Below are 18,282 nucleotides of genomic sequence, written 5' to 3'. Positions count from 1 at the left end.
CCTGTATCTAATAAGATGTCACATTTAGAGCCCAGGATATCACCTCTAATTCTCATCATTCTCTCATTAGATGCTAGATATTTCTGAATTCTGTTATTTCTCCTGTGGGTCACATATCCAAATTTTGAGTTCCATCTGTTGTTATAGTAGTTTTCCTTGTTATGGAAACAGTTCCTGGCATAATGTCCAAGTTTGTTGCAATTATAACATTTAACAGGATTTCTTTGTTTTATATCTGTCTTGGATTGAGGAATAACAGACATTTGTTGTCTAACATTATCTAATCCTCGGATTACTTTATCTAGACTAGTTAAAATAGGTTGACTTTGTTTTTCAACTTCATGTTTGATCATCTCATTAATTTTATTTGTAGTGAGGTTTTGATTTTCTTGAGATCTCAAGGTAATAGTCGACAATTGTTTTACAACTTCATTAAGACTATCCATTATAGGCTGATTTAATTTTTTTACTTCCTGGTGAATCAAGGTTTTTACTTCTGTCATCAGTTTCTTATCCAATTGCTCCTTACTTTCAGTTAGGCAGTTAACATTACTTGAGTTTTCTCCAATATCCCTAGCTTTTCCTTTTTCAACCTTACTTCTCTTTTCTACTTCTGATTGGTTAAAGGAAGAATTAGTCTTATTCACAACATTAACAAGACTTACATTGGTTGAGGGATAAAGGTCTCCCAATATTTGTTCTCTTTCTTTGACAGTTTTGAGACACTCTTCTAACGTGGAAATATTCCTCTTATAGGCTGTTTCTCGCAGTTCTTGCCTAAGACCTTGTCGGAATTGTTGGAATACCGCCCAATCCAAGTGAGGTTTATCTTCACTAGTAACATTCAAACTGTTGGCCAATGTTAATAAACGATTGTGAAAATCAGTAACAGTCTCCTTATCCTTTTGAATAATTTTCTGTAATTTCCATAAATTAGGACCTACACTTCTAAGTTTACAAAATTGGGATAACAAGGTTTCCTTAAATTTGGAATACTCAAAAGTTTCCCGAAGTATTGGAGAAGAATATAAGAATGTTTTTGCTTTACCTATTAATTTACTTCTAATCAAAACTAGCAATTGAAAATCAGTCCAACTAGCTATCTCTCTAAGTTTTTCAACATAGGTAAAGAAAAATAGTACATCATCTGATTCTTCACCTGAAAATTGGGGAAAAACTTGTTGCGGATTTACTGTACGAAAAAATTCACTATCATTCATTTCAGAGCTTGATATAACAGCCATAGTGATTAATAAATTACTAATTCTATTAATACAATCTTTCTACTTTAAAATAAACTTTTATCCTTGCCTGACTCCAGATTATAACCAGTTCACTGTGATTTATTTATTTCATTTTTAAAAATTTTCAGGGAGCATTTTTATGATTGTTATCACTAAAACTAAACTCAATTTCTTAACTTATAGTTGTTAAATTCAATTCCTATCGATTAAATCACGTCCTGTCGGCTGCGCCATTTGTCGTGACGTTCTATTTTCATGTTATGTCCGCCATCTTGGTTCAAGTCACTCTTATCAATATAACAACTAATTGCAAATTGATCACCGATCCAAAAGTAGAGAAATTTATAATTATACTAGGGCCACCCTATTTTTAGATTAGTCTATACAAAATAGTAGGATCAATTCTTAATTAAGTTAGCATCTCCTCATTTGTTTAGGCCGAATTATTTACTATTCCACTTGGGGTTCCTGCAAGATTCGAATATTTATGAACGGTGCAATAAAAGGGAATTCAGGCAAACACAATATTTAGATTAACAAAATAAAACATTCAATATATGATATATATAACAAATACAAGAATTCTGCTTTAAAATGAAACAATACAATCAACTTAATACATTTTGCTAAGTCACTCATGCCAATTCAATGTTCTAAACTTTCAGATACAATTCACAGCTTCAAAATCACAAGCTTTCTTAACTCAAGTTAATAAAACAAAACCTCTTATTTAATCAGTCTCCACATATCTATCAGCTGTACTTAATGTTTAAATTCACAGGAAGCACTAATCAAGGTAGACAATATTCCAAGCAATCTTATTTCGGACTTTGAACTTCGAAGATATGTTAATGTTAGAATAAACAAACAAGTATGACTACTCTTACCAGATACAATCTTCAATACATCTATTAATTGTGAGCACACTTGTGAATTAATTTATTTACGTTAGCGGAACACATTAATAAAAATTCTTCAACGATTTTAGCTGACCTACTGTTAATTGCGCTTCACTACTCAAAAAAAAAAAAAAAAAAAAAACATCAATAAGGCACTGATATCTTTCCTTGTTTACTTTTCTGAAACTAGTTAATTTCAATATAATTCTTCTCAGGGCAACATAGAATTAAGACGCAATCCTAGACTAACTGGAACTAATCAGAATTTTTCATTGAATGTCCAGTTCTTTATTTATCTGGATACGGCATTAATTTTCCTTTACAACACAGCTGACTTCACTTGCAGCTAAGTATATGATTCACTATGTTTTGGCTCACTTCTAAACACTATTCTCATGAATTTCTGCCTTAGAGAACTTATAATTTTCTTCCACTTCTTTTGCTTGTATCCTACCTTCCTTCCTGCTCCGCAAAAACTTCCTCTCTCCTCTAATTCAAAATCCTTTTTTTTTTCTATATATAATATCTTTCCTCTCCTTTCAGTCCGAAGGTCACGCTCTATTCGACTCGTGCTTGTTTATTTCATGCGTCTCCATGACAACAAATAAACGCAAACATTTCGCTAATGTAATACAATGCTCTACTACTACATGAGTGATTACATAACATTAAATTTTCACAAATAAGAATAAACAGAATATTTGAGCTACTTAATCAGCCTTTTCATTACGTATAGAATTAATTATAATATTACTTTTCGTTACATCATATATATATTTTAGTTATTATAAATTCTGCACATATTATTGCTTAACAAATTAATAGTAGGTTAAGTTTAGAATAAATATTTAAACAGTAATCCTAAATTAAGGAATAATAAATAATTTTTATACAAATCATGATTAATACATAATAACCAATGTTAAATGTGAATGAAAAAAAAATAATTACACAACATAGTTTCATTCACAATTTAACAATATCCCAACCTTGGCAATGAAGTCTCCCATCCGTTTCTATTATGTTTCTGTAGTTGTCTTCTATGGTTATATAGAAGGAGTGGAGATGCCCATGTGTATTTGAATGATGGTCTATGGAAAAATATGGTGCCCGAGATGAATAGATCATGTTTATAGAATTCAAACAATCTTTCACCTCTTTCATTTTTCTTGCCCACTCCAAATTTGCCCATCACATCTTTCAGTTTTGTTATGTTAATTGCATAGGGTCTTTGGTTTGCTATTTTTAAATTTCAACTTAATTTTTGCAGATAGTAATTCGTGATCAGAGTGCAAATCTAGGTTCTTTAGCATTCTTAATTTTGGATTGAGGATTTGCAGTTATTTTTGATCAGAATGTAATCAATACAATTTTTAATCATACCATCTGGAGATGCCCATGTGTATTTGAATGATGGTCTATGGAAAAATATGGTGCCTGAGATGAATAGATTATGTTCACAGAATTCAAACAATCTTTCGCCTCTTTCATTTTTCTTGCCCACTCCAAATTTGTCCATCACATCTTTCATGACTGATATAAATATCCTAACCTTGGCAATAGTCTCTCATCACTATTATAATGTCTCTCTTTTGTTTATTTTGTCAATAAAGTCATCCTGTCGTTGCTGGTAGAAAGTAACTAATTCTTCTTCTTCATGTGACTGGTCTGGAGCATAAATTTGGATAATTTTTAAAAAAATTCCCTTCTTTTCCTTTTAATCTAATTGTTATAATTCTTGGATCATGCAGTTCTATGGTTAAGATGGTGTTTATCAAATGATTATTGACCAATATTGTGACATCCTCTCTATGGATGTTATCTTCTCTTCCTAAATAAAATAGTTTTCCATTCTTCAAATTAATCACACCTCCTGGCCAGTGTGTTTTGGCAGTACCTATTATATTCCACTTAATCCTCTCTAGCTCTCTCTCTCTCTCAATTTGGTCTTTCCTGGGTTAAAAAGAGTCCTTATGTTAGGAGGTGGATGATTTTTTGAGCTGACCATATTCCATATTTCTGAACTATTTCCTGTGATCTAAAAACAGTTGCATTGCCTGCTTTAGATGTGGTAGCATTATCTTGGCTTTATGGATGGAGAATTATTAAGGGCCTTGGCAATTCTGTTGCAATGAAGAAGAACAAAGTATGATAGAAAAGCCCTCAAATACTCTAATAGCTTTGTGGGGGGAGGAGTAAGGATGAAAGAAAGAAAGAAGGTGGAGACCAGTCTACAGATAATATAATATGTATATTACGTGAAGTAAAGCATGGTACAGCATCAGGTACCTTGGGTTTGCCACTTCTGTACTCACTAAAGTGATCCTTTGAGGGAATGATTACCTAAATGATAATCACTTCCTATTTTGAATTCCTTGTAAACTCTTGTATCTTGAACCTATTGATGTTATCATTATCAATAGCAACAGTCATAAGTGCAGCTACCTTATTTAATAATTTTCAAAAGTAATTACTCCCAAATCCCGAATGTTTTTGTCTTCAGTGTTTTATAACATCCAAATGAACCTTGATTCCTTTGCTTGAGAGAAACTTGTACCATAGTAGTAATTATACATGTATACAAGGAAATAAAACTAACAAAACTTTAATTGCCAAATATTTCAACCTGAAACATGCAGGTCATCATTAGTGGCAGGAAGGCTACAAGTAAAATAAAATATAGGACACTAACAATGCATTATTTAAAAAATAGTACAAGCTGCATGATGGTATAAAAGGAATGTGATGCGAGTGAGCTGTAGTAATTAATATATATATATATATATATTATTGATGTCTGATAAGACTCCATGCGGTTAGCCTAGTGGCTATGCGCCTCGCAACCATATGCCTGGGGAAGGAGTGTCCTAGGTTCGATTCCTGTCTACAACGTGAGGAGCTTAAGTATCTTTCTCAGCCATTGCCAAGTTAGCTAGTCTTGGGTGTGGACAGCAGGGTTCCCCCCCCCCCCTCCCAAGTTTATCTGGGGTTTTTCATCTTGCAAGCAGGCAATCTGGCCCCGTTAACACACGCTGCTACAGTAAAAAAATACCCCCCCCCCCCAGCGGCAGGCTCGGCTGGAGGTTGTACTAACAAAAAGTCGCATCAAAATGTAATACGCGGACCCTGCATTGGAAGTGGGATAAATGCGTGGAGGAAGAAGAAGAAGATTGATGTCTGATAAGAATGAAACTCCCAGATTTTTGATAAAGAGAGGCAGTCATTCTGATTCAGATTAGGACAACGAAGCAAGACTCCAGCACTCTTAAGCATGTTTTAGACCAGAAGATTCTGTGGTTAGAATCAATTCCTTGTTTTGCTAAGCCAGAATTCTAATTAATGATGTAAGATTAGTATTCATGTAATCTTTTTTTCCACAGAATGCCCAATTTGTCCAAAATAGGAAAAGTTGCAATCCCTGGGATCTACCAGGGAACTTGGTAATGCCAGGAAGAGAAAGGACATTGTTTAGCATTAGCAGATCAAAACCACAAGGAGAGTTTGTTGAACAGAACAAACATGGATACCAGGTGATATTTCTTGAGGATTCTTGAAATTGGTTTGGAAATGCCAGAAGTATATGGAATCGAGACTCTGCACAGTTTCAGGATTGATGGAGGGAGATTTGTAAGAATCAAATCCATTGTAAAGACCATTTCAAGAAGGACGGTGAGCTGATTGCTGTTGGATGCAGCAACTAGTGAAGGTAGATTTACAATACATGAAGGGGGGTTCACCTGAAGGAGAGCAGGGGCAAGATATGTATGAATGCAGTTTCCAGTCCTTTTCTATTTCCATTATGAAATTTATCCAGGGATATAGAGTATTTATTTTTACTAGAAAGGCTGGTAAAGTATCTTCCTTATGGAGCCAGAACTTTTCAAAACATTTTGATGCCTTAAGTTATGTTTCTCTTCCATATTCTATTTCTGCCCTTACAGACATCAATGCTATGTTTTGCTCATTGAGTCAACTGTTTATTCAAATTTTGCCACTCAGTCTGTAATCTATTTGGAAGAAAGTCTTACAATTTGATTTAAGACTTTCTTTGATGTTTCTTTTTAATATGATACTGATCTTTATTTTGTTTTTGGACCAGTTTGAGGATATTCAAAATAATGTAATCAATAAGACATTTATTTATGCATATCTTTATGTTGAAACATGATATTAATAAACAAGTACAATTCAAGTGTATTTTATTACTGTAAGTGCTCATCTACTTCTCTCAATTTGCCTAATACAGTTTTCTGTAATTTGCCATTTGTTTCCTATTCTGGTGTTTAGGTTTCCAACAAGGACCGACTTTTTTTTTTTTTTTTGTCGGTTGCCTTTTTTAATGCACTCCCACTTCAAAGGATTATCAGTTGTAGTTTTCTTAATGTAGATATAAATTCTCTTGATTTCAGAGATGTTCTATTTACAATTCATTATAAACCATGCACACTCAATAACTATAAGCACATGATAAAAAGTAATATTAGCAAGAGTAAAAAAGCGCTTGCACACCGAAACTCTTTTGCACTCACTAAATCAGTATTTAAATGAAAATGCTGCTTAATCATTTGAAGGCAGGCTCTTTCACATTGTTCAATAACCCTCCTCCCCCTCCACACCAGGACTGCATAGATAGTTTTTACAAAAATTATGTGTAGCTTAAAATGCCAAATGAAGCATTTATAAAATTTTATTAATGATTCATTAAAAAATAAATAAATTCATGAAAAACAATCAATTTACCTGAATCAAGGTCGCTGCAGCAGGAATTTGACGATTAAAATGTTTCTGCCTTTGCTTCTGTTGCACTTTCAATGCAAATCCTGAGCCTAGGATTCCCTTAGATATTAATAATTATTACATACATTAAATAAACCAATAGAACCAAAAATCAAAGTACAATTTGCAGAAAGCATAAAAGAATAATCAAGTAATCCAGTGGAAATATATGTTTATTTAGTTTGCTAAACATATTGTTTATTTATAACTGCAAAACATATATATATATATAGATATAATGGTAAATCCAATGCATTTGAAATATATATTATTATTATTATTAGACACCTCCAGGGAGTCCAAAGACTCATCAAGGAAGGGCATCTGCTCTACAACCCCTTCAATCCACCAACTATCCACAATGCCATCTACCGCCGACTACCACCACTAATATTTCCAAAGACAATCACAAACATCCATACCCACGGCGGGATTTGAACCCGCAGCCTTTTTTGGCTGGAGAGCAGATACGCTAACCACTCAGCCAGGCTGGCTGGCCGAGTGTTATATATTTTATGCATGTTATATATTTACATATATACATATGTAAATCTGTTTATAACGTTTATGTAAATAAGTTTATATATGTAAATGTTTATTTAGTTCACTAGATATAGTAATTTCTCAATTATCTAACCACCAAATAATCAAATTTTCCATTAACCAATCATTCAGTGGATTAGGTCAAGCAACTGCAACCTCAGTTAATCATATCCTTATTTATCTAAATAGTAAAGTGATTTTTCAACACAATCAGATAATCGAGGGATTATTGTAAATAAACAGCTGTTAAAAATGTGAACATTAAACATTGCACACACACACACACACGCAGGAATGTAATAATTCATGTCCATGGCATGAGATATAATCTAGGTACTGCAGTAACATATTGATTTTAAAGATATTATTGAATATTTCAAGAGTTCCTGAGACCTAAAACAACAGTAACAAAAATTATATTGGTTTACTGAATAATAACTTAAGGGATTAAAATGGATAAAATAGGAGTGAAATGATTGAACAGTGAAATCAGGAAACAGCACAGAAAAGAAGTTATGGAGAAAATATACAACAGAACACAATGACCAAATGCTTGAGAAGTATGGTAAGCAAAGAAAACATGCAACATGAGAGGAGACTAGCTATCAGGCCATAGGAAACTCAAGGAAATTCTTTGGCTATGTAGCAAGTAAGATGCAGAATAATTAAAATGGAACAATATTAATCGATGGCATTGATGGCACAGGATGCAGTGAAATTATTTAACAAGCAATTTTCTGGTATATTGGTGAAAATAGTAATGCGCAACATCTAGATACAAGTGCAGAACAACTCCTAAACTTGTGTTGTTCAGTGGGCTACATGCTAATAAGGTTATTGGAATGGATGATATATTACATATTTTTAAGTCATATGCAAAATAGTTGACCTGGTTGTTTAATGAGTCACTCATAATAGAGTTCCCACTTATACACTAAGTTGTATATCTGCAGTTGTGGTTAAAGGTACCAAAGGGATATTGGTAAAGAACAGAATACAGGAATAGGTTAACACACACACACACGACGTGATGATGATGGTTAGCCTGGTTAAATGGTAAGCCTTGCATATGCAGTGATACTATACTACTGAATTTTGGAAAGGCTTTTGATTTACTGCCACATGACATGTTGCTGTACAAGTTAGTGGAAATGGCAATATTCTTCTCACTCATTCTTTTACAATAGCCATAAGCAATGGCTTCCTGAGGTCTCCTATTTATTTATCCATTCTTTGCATAAGTGATTATGCAAAGAATTCCATTAAACTCTGCATTTTACATTTCTTCAACCTCTTCACATGAACACTCTAGACTCCTGAAATTGCCTTAATCAGAGATAAGGTGGTGTGTATATCTACTTGCATATGACACACACATATTGATCACTCTGAACAATTTTGGCCACTAGATTTCCATTATAATGTGAAAACTCAAGAAAAGGTCCAGAGATGAGCGACTGAGGCAATTTCAGGAGCTTAGAATGTTCATTATGAAGAGATGTTGAGGAAATGTAAAACGAAGTTTACTGGATTTAAAATAAGGTTTTATGCAAAGAATGGATAAATAAACAGGAAAGAACAGGAGACCATCCCTGGAGGTTATGGTGAAAGAGTGAGGAGTTTATTAAATACACATGGAGAGCGGTTGGTGAGCAGATGTGTTATTGTAATATTTATGAATGCCTGAAACATGAACAAATTTAAAGTTTAATATGATAGATACGTTGCTGGTTGAGTGTGATCTTCCACAACAGGTCTGTTGGTTCCATGGAGGTTTGTTATTATTAATTGTCTACTGAATATCCATAACACTAATTTCATAATGAGGAATTTATGGAGATACACGTGTTAGAATAATTACTTTACTTATCATTAAGAAAGTAACATTTGACGTTTCGACCTCTGTATTCAGGTCATCATCATCATCAGAAAAACATACACATGTACAGGATATAAGCTACATGACAATACACCACACAAAAAATAAGATGAATCTAAATGTTTGTTAATCATTAACCCTACCATTTTTATGGCAAGTCAGGACTGACAGACCATGCTTTGGACAACCTTTCACACAGGATTAGATGGAAGAAAATTAATGTGCTATTTAGAAATCATTACAGATCTGAAAGATTATTTTTAAAAATAATCTTTCAGATCTGTTAATTTGTTCAGGTTAAAAGAATTATGAATAATTCTTTTAACCTGAACAAATATGATTGCATTAATTTGCCAAAAATTTGGGAGACTTATCTTAAGAGCGATTCCCACATAACTGCAATTTTTTTTTTACATTAGAGGGTGCCACAATAGGACTTTCGATCTTTTGTCTGTTACAATTGTAGTTTCACTTACTCACTGTTGCATATACATGCTGTGTTGTGCTCTGATGACGCTGATTTGAAATTCAGCAAAATATAAGCAGTCAATAAAACATCTTTTTATAAAATAGTTCGTTTGGTGTTGTCAATACTGTTAAAAATAATTCATGAATAACTATCAACACCTAAGCTTATCTGTTAGAAGAATGATCTGAAGGTAAATGTCCAGTTGCTTTTTGCTGATGATTCAAAACTGGGTAGAGCAACAGTTACTAAAGATGATGTAGAGATTCTGCAGGTGATGATGGTGGATAGAATTGAAGTTCAGAGTGCATATTGCAAGTGTGGCCAAAACAGCTCACTGAATTAACTAGCTGATGAAAGACACCCTTACCAGCAGTGAGGAGGAGGTTAGTACCTCTCTTTACAAGGCTGTGATATCTGAACTACTATGCATAGATCTGGTCACAAGAAGATGAGAAAGTTGTTGAGTGGCCAAGGTGATATCAACTCTATCAAATTGTTGCTATGAGAATAGAAAAAAAAAAAAAATAGGAGGAAAAGAGATATGATAGAAACATATTACTAAAGGGATTTTTATAATATTGATGCAAAAGAAATGTTTCAATACCTGACAAGAAGGGAAAGAACAAGGGGCAATTATATTCATTCAGCAAATTATATATTGCCGAATTATATTCAGCAATTATATATTGCCGAATTATATTCAGCAAATTATAAATGATCTCTTTTTTATATTAAATGATGAACAAAAACCTTTTATTATTATTATTATTTTGGCAACCTCCATGTAGTCGACAGACTTGTCGTGGAAGTCTATTAACCCCACTCAACTAGCAACACGTTTATTGTAACAAGCTTTGAAGTTATTTACACTATCTGCATTCTTAATTAATAACTTAACACATAAAATCAACAGTAATAACTTTAATGAATTAAAGGTACAAATATTTCATACTGAAAGTAACAGTACATCAGTGTAGAACAAACAGTTAAAGGAATGGAATACAAAGTACAGAACAGTGGGTGGATTACCAATTAAATTGTTACCACGTGCCAGAAGATTAATATTAATAAAATATTATTAAATAATTCTTAAAAACTAATTCATTGATGATTGCATAAGATGAGAATCTCCCAAACTTTTGGGAGAGAGAGACAGTCACTTTGATTCAAATTTGGCCGATGTTAAAGGGCTTCGCAACTTTCTTTAAAAAGCGTTCATATTTAAACTTAAATCTGTGGAGAAGACAAGCTTTATCCCACTGGATATTATGTTTAGTGTCAATGCTATACTGTGCTAGACCATGTTTCATGTATTTGAGATAATACTGATGTTCCTCATTCTTTTAACCACACACACAAAAAAAAAAAAAAAAAATTAAAAAAAATAAACACATAATATGTGATTTAATATTTTTATTTTAAAACATGGAAATAAATTTTTCTTTATAATAACATCAGGCATAAAATATATAAAAATTAAAATTACAACAAAATAAAATATTTTAAGAAGAAAAATATATTTAAGTTGGAATAAAATAAATTTTTTTCTAGAATTTTTCTCTAGCAAAATTCAATTATTTTTGAGGTATCAATGCTATTTAATACTTCTTGTTCCATATACAATAGCGCTATACTGTTTAACATTTCTTCTGACATTGTACTTCTTAGGTAGTTTTTTGCCTAAGACAGAGAAAGATCTTTTTCCCAATGAATTGGAAATAGGAAGAGTCAAAAAAATTTTTTTAAACATTTCTATATTTGGAAAAGTTGATACTCAGGGTGCCTGGCAGCTGCCAGATCCTACATGCAGTTGATTCGCCTCTTCCGCTCACTAACTCTCCACGTCAAAAATCTACTCCTCACACCCTTCTTCACTACATCTTTATACAACTTTCAGGAATGGCCTCTTGATCTTCCCAACTTAACATCCACTCTTGTTTTATAATTCCTTCTGTATTAATCTGATCGAATTCTCTTAACTTGAAGGTCTCTATCATATTTCCTGTCCACCGATCTGCAATCCACATTTTCTCTCAAATGCTCTTCATAACCAACACTCCCGAGTCTTCATATCACTTTAGCCATACATCTTTGGACCGTCTATAGCGTTTCCACATCACAATGAAAACTAGGTGACCAAATCTGAGAACAGTCCATACATGGTCTGACCAATATCTTACATAGTAGCGATACGATGTGCAGTCTTTACAACACTTACGATGTGCCCTCGTAACTTCAGTCCACTGTCTACCATCACTCCAAGATTACAAATCTCATTTACTTCCTGAAGTACAAATCCACCAATACAGTACATAGCCTTATATCTTTGTATTACAAAGGGTAACACCTTGCATTTATTAACATTAAAACTGCATACCTCAATCATTTGTCCAAGCTAAAAGTCTATTAATTGCTTATTAAATTAATCATTTATCCAAGTGTAAGCAAACAAGTTTGCGCCTGAACTATTTTGAGGACTGGGGCAACTTGCATAAAGAAGCTAATGACTTCACATCATTTGCCTTAGTATCCCATAATGCAAAGCACCTCTCCTCACAGACATGTATAATACTATGCATTATGGGAAGGATTAGACCCAGACCAGTTTCGACCTTTATTGAGGTCTCATCAACGGGAGCCAGACCCAGAAGTGGTACCAAAGTTGAAGTAATGCAGAAGTCATATTTTCATATACGAATAGCCAAAAGGTGTCACACCTTATTATTAAAATACTCTGAATTAGAGAAAGTTGTTGGACATTTTTCCACTTGTGCAGGAATTTAAGTAATTTCAGCACAAGTGGACATAACTTATTGAAGTTATATAAACTGAAGATAACAAGAAATTATATACTTGGTTTAATCCTTAATCCAATAAATAAACACCTGACAATGAAAAAATGAATTTATAATTTAAAAATTATTTTTATTTTTCAACATAATCTCCCTTAAGACTAATACATTTATTCCAGCGATGCTCCAGCACCATTATCCCATGCCTGTAGCGGTTCTCATTAAGATCTGCAAAATACCCCTCTAGCTGCAGTCACCTCTGTATTCGAAGAAAAATGCTGACCAGATATGAAAGGGATAGAAGTCAGAGGGAGCCAAATCTGGGGAATAGGGTGGATGTTCCAACAATTCATATTGCTGATCCCTTAATTTTCCCATTGCCAAAACATTTTTGTAGGCCAGTGCAAAGTGTCTTTTCTCACAAATTTTTTCATCTAGTCTGGTTAAAAGATTGGAATAATATTCCCCGGTTATTGTTTTATCCTTTTCAAGATAATTAACAAACAAAATGCCTTTAGGATCCCAAAACACCTTTCCTGCTTACGGAACCGACTTTGTCTTCTTTGGCATTGAACAACTGGTTCTGTCCACTGTTTTGACTGCTGCTTAGATTCTGGTGTGTAATGGCGAATCCAAGTCTCATCCATAGTAATAAATCGACACATGAAATCAGTTTTATTCTTGTTAAAACGCTCCAAGCACTGTTCAGAGAATGTCATGCAGTGTGTTTTTGATTTGCTGTGAGCAAGTGTGCCACCCATCCTGCGTAAAGCTTTTTCATTTGCAATTCTTCATGCAAAATATATCCTACACGTTCTTTCTTTTGAAATGCCTATAGTCTCAGAAATTTCACATATTTTGACTTGCTAGTCATTCAATACCATATGGTGCACTTGATCAATGATTTCTGGTGTTGTTACACTTTTTGGATGTCCTTCAAGTGTATCATCTTCAAGGCTGGTACAGGCATGTTTAAAAACTCGGCAGCGCATTTCTTAGGAAAGTGTGCCCACAAATTTTTATAAACTTCGAAGGAATTTCTTCTGGTTTTAAAACCTTCTTTTACAAAGAATTTTATAACCGCACGATACTCAATTTTATCCATTTCAAGGGATACAGACAACACTTTTGCTTCAGACAGCTGTATAAAGCAAACTACTTGATAGAATGACTTGCAATTTCACATGGATGCTTATGACAGATGTACCAACTTGGAAAAAGTAAATCTTGCCGATACTGTTGCAATCTATGGTCAAGGATGAGAACTTTTCAGACCACCCTCGTAATGTGTCTGGACCATGTGGCCAAATAGCAAACACATCATCAACATAGCGTAACCAAACCACTGGTTTGAGAGTGGATACTAATGCAAGTGATGTGAAGTCATTAGTTCCTTTATATGAGTTGCCCCAAGTATATAATATCTTGGTATCTTTAAATTATAGTATAACCAAGTGGAAAAACTTCAAACAACATTCTCTAATCCAGAGTATTTTAATGATAAGGTGTGATACCGTTTGGCTACTTATATATGAAAATATGACTTCTGCATTACTTAGGGTTGAAACCAGTCTGGGTAGTGACCCTTACCATAATGCATAGCATTAAACATGTCTCCAAGGAGATGTGCTTTGCATTATGGGATACTAAGGCAAGTGATGTGAAGTCATTAGCTTCTTTATACAAGTTGCCACAGTCCTGAAAATAGTTCAGGTGCAAATTTGTTTGCTTACACTTGGATAAAAGATTAAACCAAGTATATAATTTCCTGGTATCTTTAATTTATAGTATAACCAGTGCTTTTTTTTCTGGAAAAAAAAAAGTGCCAGTGCTCACTATGAAGATATTACAGCAACTTCCACACTTTTAACATATCCTCCAATATACCCTCGTCATCCTATACTGATGTTCATCAGGATAGGAGGTCCTACTATCCCGATGAACATCATTGCAGAAGTTGTCCGTACAAGCAGAGATGGCCTAGATGAAGTTACTATAAGATTCCTCTGAGAGAAATGCCTTTCACATTCACTGGAAGATATTGCAATTGTGCCCAAAGTGTGCTTTAGAGAAAGTAGTATGCCCAGGCCTTTATTTTCTTGAAAATATTCATGGAAAGCACGAATTGCTTCTCTTTCATTTAAGCGAAATTTGCATGCTAACTTTTTAATTTCAGCTTCACCAAATGGCAGATGCTTCCCAGGATTTTCTGGCCAATACTTGAAATCTAAAATCTTAGCACATTCAGGCAAATCAGCATCATCTCCTTCAAGCAGAAGCTTTCCAACAGCTTCTTTCAGACTTTTATAGAAAGTAGATGAACTTATTGCAGGACTGCGTCTTTCATTTTTGTGGAACTCAACTGCTTTGAACTTCATGTTCTTCTGACTTTGAAGAGAAATACTGTAGTATGGACCAGGATTTTCAATTCTTTCGTCAAAAAGTTGAACGGTATTCTTTATCTTCCTGTCTGCTTTGTACAAGTTAATATTTCTCTCTTGTAAATCTAGACTTAGTTCACTAAGTTCTTGGAGAGTATCACACATAAGGCACAAATCAAGAACAAACTGGCATGACATTATTTTTCTTAAAAGGCCCTCATAAAGAAAGCGATCTGTTTTGCTTCTTCTGCTGTCTTCTTTTGCCTCCAGAAAGTGATGGACGAAACAGTGCAAAAGCTAGATGCAACCCAGCGAGTGCTTAAAATTCTGCCAATTTTAAGAAATTGAAGTTCTAGGGTCACTGCACATTTCTGTAATTCCCTAGCATTCTTAGGTGAAGCATGATAAGTCACATAAAGCTTGTCCATGAAACTCTTAAAGCGATTCACTCCTGTTCACTGTGTCACTAACAGACAAGTCAAGGCGATGGCTATCTCTTGCATTAGGCTCCTTACACCATTACACACACCAAACAATATGGCTGCACCATCACAAGTTACAGGCAATAAATACTCCTTCAAGTAATCTTCAGATAATTCTAAACACTCAAGATGACTAATTAAAGAGTTTAGAATTCCTCTAGCAGTTACATCTGATAATTTGATCAAATCTAGGAAAAGACTCACAGGAGCCAAAAGTTCAGGAAGAACCACACGAACAATAACAATCAATGTTGTTATGTTACTCACAGTTGTCGATTCATCAATAAGTAATGATATTTTGTTCTTGGAGTTCACTATATTGTCTATTAATGTTTTTCTCATTTCATTTGTGATATGGCTCACAATGTTAATGCAAGCATTTTCAGAATGAAGAATATATCCCATGTCTAGGCCATTAAGTTCCTGTAAATTTATTTCGTCTTCAAAGTTGTTAAATGACTGATTTCTCCTCAACTTTGTAAGCGGTTTGAAACACTATTCCTGTTACGTCTTTATTATGAGACAAATTATTTAGGAAAATTTTCTCTAATGTTTAGTTTTTTGTTTCAGATTTTATTTTTTGGCACGCTTTGTGTGCTGCACTCTCCTTATGATCGTAAATCTTTTTTCTTAATGACATTAACTGTTGTTTACAAGATTCTCCAAAATGACTGATTTTACCATTTGCCCAATGCGCTGAAATTTTCATTCCCATGTGTTTATCAACGGCAAGACTTCCAACATAATGACACACTTTACAGCCCAACATTTTATTTTTGACATGCAGCCACTTGTTTCTCTCACAGAAGTCATTTTTCTGTAAAAGTGTCCAACATCGAGGCCAATCATTATCAGAATCTGCTTTCTTTTGACCACATGGATCTTCGGTCTTGGTTTCGTGATCCTCTTCACCAAGTGTATTTTTGCTGCTAGTTTTCTGTTTTACAGGATCACAAGTAGATTCAACAATTTCTGCTTCTTCAACCTTCCTTTTTTTTTTTTTTTTACTCATTGGCATAAAGTAACTACTTATTTTACTCATTTTGAACAATGATTGCACTGATTTAACTTAGATTAATTCAAAACTCACATGAACACCTGCCTGTCGCAGAGTGAATACAGAACTGATAAACTGATATTGGAAGCAATCGTAAGTGAACACAACTTCCTGTTTCCGGTTGTGTACCAACCTATGAAACAGGAAAGCAGTGTACCAACTTATGAGTAATCAAAACTGAAAATTCAATTCATGAACACAGTACCATCTACCGGAATATTTATAATATGTTTTGCTGTCAATAAATCACAAATTTTAAAAAACTTAAGAAAAAAGTGCCTGTACTGTGTACTGCCAGAAAAAAAGCACTGAGTATAACCAAGTAGAAAAATTCCAACAATAAGTATCATCTAGCTGGACACCCTGTATTTTTTTCAACTGTTCTATGTAGAAATTTGCTAAAGGGGAGGGGGAGCCCATTGCTGTCCCATGTACTTGTTTGATATCTTCTTTTTCCATGTAAAATAACCTGCATGCACAGTAAATTTAAATAATTCAAATATATAAGAGGGAAAATGTGACTTCAGTAAATCAAGGGTTTCAATTAATCTATATTTGTAAAAAGTGATATCAAAACTAAATCATTACATCTGAACTTTTTAAGATGTGATTTTCTAAAATACTTTTCAGGTGAACAGAATTTTTGACAAAGGAGGGCAAATTATTTGTGATATTGGATAGTTAAATGTTTACCAAGTTTGTATGTGGGATTGTTTATACTATCCAAAATAGGAAGTACCTTGTTTGTGAATTTTAGGTGCTCCATATATTCTGGGTGTTTTAACATGAAAAGGCTTGAGTTTGTTAACTGTTTCTTTTGTCCAAGAAGTGACTGTTTTTTCCAATAATTTGTAAACTTTATTCTTCTGAGAGTTAGTGGGATCATGATCTATAACATGGTATGTATGGACAGTGGTCTTGAAAAAGTATGTGCATTTTGCTTTTACATTCTCAGATTTGGTCCCCAGGATTTGAAGGGGATAAATTAACTGTGAAAAGGGTACAAATGCAGATAACAAATACGGTTTCAGGACTGTACAATGTTAGTTATGAGGATCGGCTGAGAGAATGTGGACTGCAGAGTTTAGTGGATAGAAGAAGGAGGGGCAATATGATTGAGACTTTTAAACTGATGAAAAGTGGTTACAGGGTTGACAATAGGAAGTTCTTTCGCTTGGTTGAACAGAGGGAAGGAGTAATGACAAGAGGTCATCCCTGGAAGTTACGAAAGGAAACTGTGAGCAAGAGGGTGAGGAGTGGTTTCTTTTAATGGAGGTGGTTGAACCATGGAATGCATTGCCTGATGGAGTGTGAGAGTGAGAATGGTCAATGAGTTTAAGGAGTGGTATGATAGACTTTGTGTTTCTTCGGGGGGGGGGGGGTACCTCCCCTCGATGAGTCTTGATAGACTGTGTTTCTTAGGGAGGCGGGACCTCCTACGATGAGTCTTTTGACTCCATGAAGGCCTGGATAATAATAATAATAATAATATTCAGCGAAATTAATCACCACAGTTGCATTACCTTTGTTTGCTTTAGTTATAACAATATGGTTTATTACTGTATAGTTCTTTTAAAGCATTGCTTTCCTTTCGTGAGATATTGTTTTTGGGAGGCTTGGAATGGATTAGGATGTTGGTCACATCCAAATGAATGTTATTGGACACTGCTGGAGGTAGGTCGTATATTCCTCGTTCAATGGAAGCCATTATTTTAGCTTTTGGAACTTTCCTGGGAGTAAGGGCAAATTATGTTCTTGAC

General features: G+C 34.1%; 1 protein-coding gene across 1 annotated transcript in view; it reads right to left on the bottom strand.

Annotated features, from left to right (window-relative positions):
- The window catches only part of LOC150102760 (potassium voltage-gated channel subfamily KQT member 1-like), a 295,473-nt gene that overhangs the window by 129,033 nt on the left and 148,158 nt on the right, over nt 1-18,282 (bottom strand). The window contains exon 9 of the mRNA XM_090398734.1: nt 6,884-6,979. Within this exon, the coding sequence (XP_090254860.1) occupies nt 6,884-6,979 (96 nt within the window). The remainder of the gene's footprint in view (nt 1-6,883; nt 6,980-18,282) is intronic.

Source organism: Typopeltis vanoorti, chromosome 10 (assembly GCF_054136105.1).
Source record: "Typopeltis vanoorti isolate ZY-2024b chromosome 10, IOZ_Tvanoo_1.0, whole genome shotgun sequence".
NCBI classification, from domain to species: Eukaryota; Metazoa; Arthropoda; class Arachnida; order Uropygi; family Thelyphonidae; genus Typopeltis; species Typopeltis vanoorti.
This window is presented reverse-complemented; position numbering and strand designations above follow the sequence as displayed.